At 49.1% G+C, this 7,121-nt stretch overlaps 2 protein-coding genes across 2 annotated transcripts in view; both read right to left on the minus strand.

Moving 5' to 3' along the window:
* The window catches only part of LOC108305812 (carbohydrate sulfotransferase 5), a 7,103-nt gene extending 5,847 nt beyond the window's left edge, over positions 1–1,256 (minus strand). The window contains exon 1 of the mRNA XM_017530589.1: positions 688–1,256. The gene's annotated coding sequence lies outside the window, so the exon portion shown is untranslated. The remainder of the gene's footprint in view (positions 1–687) is intronic.
* Positions 1,257–2,874: 1,618 nt separating this feature from the next.
* Positions 2,875–7,121, minus strand: part of TMEM231 (transmembrane protein 231) — a 28,274-nt gene continuing 24,027 nt past the window's right edge. Inside the window, exons 5-6 of the mRNA XM_037739277.1 lie at positions 6,426–6,589; positions 2,875–4,925 (exon numbers count right to left, since the gene is read on the minus strand). Coding sequence (XP_037595205.1) covers positions 4,745–4,925; positions 6,426–6,589 — 345 coding nt within the window. The 3' untranslated portion in view covers positions 2,875–4,744. The remainder of the gene's footprint in view (positions 4,926–6,425; positions 6,590–7,121) is intronic.

Genomic DNA, 7,121 nt, shown 5'->3' on the forward strand with positions numbered 1-7,121 from the left:
GGCTCATGCCTGTAATCCCAGCCTGAGAGGCTGAGGCAGGATTCGGCAGGGGTGGGTGGGTGGGGATATATACCTGAAGAGTTCGGACCAGCCTGGCCAACATGGTGTAACACTAAAAATACAAAAATTAGCTTGGGTGTGGTGGCCGGCACCTGTAATCCCAGCTACTGGGGAGGCTGAGGCAGGAAATCGTCTGAGCCTGGGAAGCGGAGGTTACAGTAAGCCAAGATCACCTCTGCACTTCAGCCTGGGAGACAAAGCCAGACTTTGTCGCAAAACAAACAAGCAAACAAAAACACTTCCTAGGCACCTGTCCTATGGCCCAGAGGGCCCGGTCCTGAAACCCAACATCAAGCTGCTAGGGGCAGTGAGGCACAATTCCAATTCTCCTGAGTCTGGTTCCAAATTAACTCACCAAGCTACTTTTTCTCAAGTACTCTACCGAAAGCTTTTGAAAGACATGCCCTTTAAAAGCCAAGTATGGAAACAAAAGACCCCCTCAGTGAGGATCCCATGTGCAGCTGAAGCCCCAGCTTTCCAGCTGCTGATGGAAAAGCACCCCAGCTCTTCCCGCCAACCCAGGTCCCCAGTGAAGACAGAGGAGCATCCCCAACTGTGTCACTGGTCCGGCTCCCAGCCCACCCAAGTGTGGGGACATCCCCCGTGGAGAGTAAAGAACCAACGTACCTCAAAGCTTGGCGTCTCTGCCCTACCTGGCGCAGCAGGGAGTGGGACGCCTCTCTCCCTGGGCTCAGCAAAGGCTCCCAGACGTCGTCTCTTCCAAGTTCCACCGCACAGCCAGCTCCTTCTCTTCACTGGGACGGTCCGCAGGGCTGACTTGCTCCTTAAGGTCCCAAGACTATGACGGGACAGCCCGTGAGGCCGGGAAAAGGGCTCTAAGAGGCATGGATGGGAGTCAGGGGACCAAGCCACTGGAAGCTCCTGGAGACTCGAGGCAGAGCGAATCTGAATGGGATGTGGGGGGGGGGTGTCCTGGGGCTACCGCAGGGAGGTACCTGGCCCAGAGCCCCCTCCGGAGCCTGGCACTGTGGCCGGCAACCCTCGTTGCTGCCTGGTGCTGCTAGCCTGGAGCGCACACTATGTGGCACTTTCAGGCGTGGCCAATAGGAGCCCGGGCGGTAGGGGAAGGATGGAACCGGTTTGCCCCTAACTCCCTCTCCCCACCCCTGACAGAGGAGCCACACCTTGGGGGAGGGGCGCCGGCTGAGGGCGCAGCAGGAGGGCTTAGGTAGGCTGGGGCTTTGAGAGGCGAGGATGTCAAAGGGTGCTGGCTGAGTCACCTCTCATCTAACCGCAAAATAACAAAGGCCTTACTGAAGGAAGCTGAATCTTAATCTTGGCCCTCCTTGCTCTCGGAGGCATCCTTGCTGCAAAGTGACTTGGAATCCAAACCCTTCCCGAGGCCCCAGCCTCAGCCCTAAGCCAAGACCCAGGCACCTGGGTGACACAGGGGCCTGGTGCAGTAGTGCTGTATCTGGGAGGTGTGGAGAGACCAGGTGGCCTTAGGAGCTGGGCCCTCCCTGCCCTAGCCTCTGCCCAGAGGCACAGCTTCATAGCAGGATATGTTTCAGGAAATAAAAGATCCTCACCCACCCTTTACAGATAACAGGTCAGGACAGCATTGCATGGTGGCACTCAACTGTAATCCTGGCACTCTGGGAGGTGAGGCTGGCAGATCACTTGAGATGGTTCAAGACCAGCCTGGCCAGCGTGATGAAACGTGGGCATTGTACTCTGGCCTGGGTGACAAAGTGAGTCTCCATCTCTAAAACAAACAAACAAAGAACAGGGCAGAGCCCAGCCAACTGAAAAGGACAGAGCATTCAGAGGTACTGTAACCCACGGCGGTATCAAACAAGAAGTCTGCGCTGCTGGAGTAGAAATTTGCACAGTCTTTCCCGGCTGTGGTTTCACAATGAATTACGATCCTTAACAATGGTCGTAAGTTTTTTGAATATGTCTTAAGGAAATAAACCAGCAACAAGGATTTCTACACAAGGTTTATAGAAGTATTGTTTATAATACTAAAAAGATGCCAACAAAAAAGATTAGAAAGATGTGTGCCACAATGCCAACCATAATAACTTCCGTGATCAAACTGCTGTGAACCCAGCACTTTAGGAGGCCGAGGTAGGTGGATCACTAGAGGTCAGGAGTTCAAGACCAGCCTGGCCAACACAGTGAAACCCCGTCACTACTAAAAATACAAAAATTAGCCAGGCGTGGTGGCAGGCAACTGTAATCCTAGCTACTCTGGAGGGTGAGGCAGGAGTATCGCTTGAACCCTGGAGGTGGAGGTTGCCGTGAGCAGAGATGGCACCATTGCACTCAAGCCTGGGCAACAAGTAAAGAAAGAATTAGTTTTTAGCCTTTCATGACGGGATATTGGGGGGGGTCTCATCTGACTTAAGCTGAAACTGTACTAATCATTTTGCAAAATCAGGAGTCTTTCTGCTTCCAAATATTCAGCAATATCAAACGTTAACTTAGCTATGGGTCAGAGCTGAGTTAATAAAATCCTGTATATTTATTGCCTTTTCACTTCTTGCAGCTATGCTGTGATTCAGAGTCAGAAACTATCAACATCTGATCTGTAAATAATTTAATAACCAGATGCAGTTGTAATTATCCAGCATGTGGCTTTCACATGGCATGTGAATTCCACTAAAAACTCACTCACTTCGAGAAGAACCAGAGAACTTTCACCAAAGACGTAACACAAGTTCCAGTTTTCGGGCAGAGGCTTTGTAAAGTACTGCTGCTCATGAATAATGAAGACAGGCGTGTGCAACCTCTGCCCTCCCTATTCTTCCCCATTCCAAACCCCTTCCCTGGAAAAAGGTACATGTGATCTTCCATTTTGACTTTTTTTTTTTTCTTTAGAGACAGGGTCTCACTCTGTCACCCAGGCTGGAGTGCAGTAGTGTGATCATAGCTCACTGCAGCCTCAAACACCTGGCCTCAAGTGATCCTCCTGCCTCGGCCTCCCAAAGTGTTGAGATTACAGGGATGAACCATCATGCTCGGCCTCATTTTGAACATTTTAATTAGAAAATTACAAAACATCATGTGTTCTTTACACAAAATTTTCATGAGAATGATTTAATAAAATACAAACCAATGTTTACACATATATTGCCATCTTTCCATATCTCATTACCTTATGGGAATTTAAACAAGAAACTATTTTTCATTTATATCTCAAGAAAAAAATTTAGGCATATAAAACAGCCTGAAAAAAAAAAAAAAAAAAGACTAGGGGGACAGTGTTAGGGAATTCCTCTGCTTGTATACTTGACAATAGCTTTGTTTCCAAAACTGTTTTTAGTCAGCCTAAAGGAAACGGTGCTGGAGATGAGAGCTGATCTCCAAGGTAAACAGAGGCACATACTAAGAGGTGTGTTTGTGGGCATGATGCATAAATCACAGAGGCCATGTCTTCCAGTGGCAACGACCTGCTTGGGATCAGGAAGCAGCTCCATCTGTCCTTAGAGGAGACGGCTCGCGTCCTCAGGAGGTGAACAGGCTGAACAAGCCGTCTTCCATGTGCAGAGGCCCCTTCCAGCCATCTCTGCTCCCGCAGACACTTGCTCAGCCACCCTGGTAATCCAGCTGGACTGCTTGGCATTCTGCTAGTGGCCAGGCTAGACTGGCCTGCCCGGGCCAGCATCCTCCTTACTCCCTCACTGCTTCTTGTGTCCTTCCCAAAGCTGCCCGCCCCACTCTAATGAGCACCCTGTTCCTTAGTCAAGGGAAACACAAGCCGCTGGGCTTCCCGCTAGCCTTCCAAATAAACTTGTGGTTGTTAGGCAGTGGGAGCCAATCCCAACACCAACTCTTGTCACCCCTGTCCTTTCCAGAAGCGGGAGGGCTGTCAAGGAGGAGGAGGGCCAAGTGCCCAGGCTGTTGAGTGAGGGCCAGAAAGAACCTGTTGTGACAACCTTTTCTTCCCCCAGTGCTGCTGAGGGGGCTGGGAATGAACAGCCCCCCTGACTTCAGCCTGCCATCCAGGGGCGCAGACAGAGGGCAAAACAGGGCAAAGAGCCAGCCACAGGCAGGCAGGCATCCAGGGCTGCTCCGCTGAGCTGATGACAGATGACTGACTTTCGGGCCGAGGCAGGTGGACGGTCCGAGTGTCCTTCAGCGGCCCTCCCTCATGCCTGTGCCAAGGCGGCCCTCCCCCTTGGGCCCTGCCCCTCTAGGTCTGCAGCGAAAGGCCTCAGCTCTGGAAATCAAAGCTCTGAATGGGAAATGGAGAGGCCCAGGGGTGCAAAGTGCTAGTGATTGGCATGTTTGTCACAAGGGAGCCCTGAAAAGAGTAAGAGTGGCTCACAGTAGAAGGAAGAAATGCACAGTGTGTTTCTCACTCAACAGAGGAAAAGTCTCTGCTTGACCAGAGATGGGACTCTTTCCAAGATGTCTGAACTGACTGCAATTTTCTCCTGAAATTCAACGCTAAGGCAAAGAAGAAAAACCCAAAAAGCTAATTACAGCCTCCAGGAACCCTCAGACCTTTCCACAAACTACTCCCTGATGATTCTGCAGGAGCTCTGAAGATATGGAACTTGTATAGAGCAAAGGGAAGAACTGTTCTTTGTCTCCGAGGGGAAGAGCACACAAGCCCGCATGTGTCCCCTGGGCTCTTTCAGAAACATCCTAAGATGTTCCCAGGAGATGACAATGAGGCAGCCACGGTCCTGCTGAGCCCTCAGAAACAGCCTTCCTAGGATAAGTGCTCCTTCCACACTTCTCCCCGGGGCGTCGCTGTCACAGGGACGGTGGTCACCACCTGATTCTGAAACACGAAGATCTTGATTCTTTCAAACACCCAGAGGAAGATAAGCAGGATGCTGACATACTGCACCCAGGCGAACTTTACCATCTCCCAGAATCCTGGCTGATAAGTACGGACAGTTAAGGAGTGGAGGGTCACATGGTGTTAAGTATGAAGAGAAAATCCAAGATGGAACTGGCCGTGGCAGAGGGATCTAGAAAGGAGGCAGGATGGCATAAGGAGTCGGACCTCTGTCATGTACACACCTGGATGGAAGCTGACGTGCTGAACTTGGCCAAATGGTAAAAACCTGCCACATGTGATTTGAACTATTTATATACTAAGCCTGATCACCAACCTCCTAATCAGACAACCTGCTAAGCAAACTAGATTGATCATGGACTAGAGACATCCTGAGTTGTTAGCCATCCTCAATCAGGGACTCCTCTAAAATCTTCCAGTTGTGTAAACTTACAATACTGTTATAAGCCCCTGCCTAATTGTGCCTGGATAGAACACAAATTAGCTGATTCCTAGATTTGTGTCTCTGGAATTGTAATTCCTAAGACCCCAGTTAAAATGCCTTCTGTTTGCTTCTCTGCACTGTTGGTGTTGGTTTCATTTCCTATTAGTTAACACAAGTCAAAATTAAACCAAAGTTTAGATCAGACAGGGACTGGGAAGAATGTTTCACATAACCTTAGCATAAAAGGGATAATCTATGATTTTCTTTTTTTGAGACAGAGTCTCACTCTGTTGCCCAGGCTGTAGTGCAGTGGCACGATCTTGGCTCACTGCAACCTCTGCCTCCCCGGTTCAAGCAATTATTCTGCCTCAGCCTCTCGAGTAGCTGGGATTACAGGCATGCACTGCCAGTCCTGGCTAATTTTTGTATTTTTTAGTAGAGAGAGAGTTTCATCATATTGGCCAGGCTGGTCTAGATTGCCTGACCTCGTGATCTGCCTGCCTCAGCCTCCCAAAGTGTGGGGATTACAGGTATGAGCAACCACACCCGGCTGATAATATATGACTATTAAGACATAAATATAGATGATTCTTTTCTAGAAGAATTGCTCGTTAAGAAATAGGACCAAGAAATGAATTATTTTTTCCTGTATGAAAAGCAGACATACATAGTCATTTTTCGAATCACGTAGCCTAAACTTCCAAGACACAGACATTTCTATGAGGCTATAACTCTGTAGTGATTTCCAAGATAAAACTTCCCACGTGTTCCTACTTGGGACAACTGAGGAATCATTCTCCTTTGAAAACTAAGCTACCATTGATTTGTGTGTTGTTGTTGTTTGTTTTTAGAGACAGGGTCTCTCTGTCACTGAGGCTGGAATACAGTGGCACAATCATAGCTCACTGCAACCTTGAACTCCTGGGCTAAAGCAATCCTCCTGCCTCAGCATCCCAAGTAGCTGGGACTACACATGTGCACCACTATGCCTGGCTAATTTTTTTTTTTTTTTTTGGTAGAGACAGGGTCTTGCTATTTTGCCCAGGCTGACTGTAAACTTCTGGGCTCAAGCAATCCTCCCACCTCAGTCTCCCAAAGTGCTGACATGAAAGGCAGGAGCCACCACACCCAGACCTGCCATGGACTCTTTAATAGAAAGGATATGAAATGACTTCCACAGGGTATCGGATGACAGCATTAATCACAAATGGAGCATCTGCAGCCCTGCCCACCAGCCAGATGGGGTTGGGATCACTCAGGATGGTGGTAACTGCAAGGCAATCATTAACCATTAACCAAGATGGCCTTTTGACCCTGGCTACTGAGGGCTATAAAGATTATCTGATTATCCTGTGCTTCAGAACTGAAAGACATCATTTAGAAGGAAAGAAAAATTGCATGTGCAAATTTGATTACACATTATTTATTTTTGTTTTGTTTTGTTTTTTGAGATGGAGTCTCCCTCTGTCGCCAGGCTGGAGCACAATGGCATGATCTCAGCTCACTGCAATCTCTGCCTCCTGGGTTCAAGTGATTCCCCTGCCTTAGCCTCCAGAGTAGCTGGGACTATCAGTGCATGCCACCACACCCAGCTAATTTTTTGTATTTTAGTAGAGATGGGGTTTCACCGTGTTGGCCAGGATGGTCTTGATCTCCTGACCTCATGATCCGCCCACCTTGGCCTCCCAAAGTGCTGCAATTACAGGAGTCAGCCACCGTACCTGGCCAATCACACAGTTGTTAAAATAATAGTCAAGCCGGGCGCGGTGGCTCAAGCCTGTAATCCCAGCACTTTGGGAGGCCGAGGCGGGTGGATCACGAGGTCAAGAGATCGAGACCATCCTGGTCAACATGGTGAAA

The sequence above is a fragment of the Cebus imitator genome, unplaced genomic scaffold (assembly GCF_001604975.1).
Source record: "Cebus imitator isolate Cc_AM_T3 unplaced genomic scaffold, Cebus_imitator-1.0 Scaffold66, whole genome shotgun sequence".
In the NCBI taxonomy this organism is placed as follows: Eukaryota; Metazoa; Chordata; class Mammalia; order Primates; family Cebidae; genus Cebus; species Cebus imitator.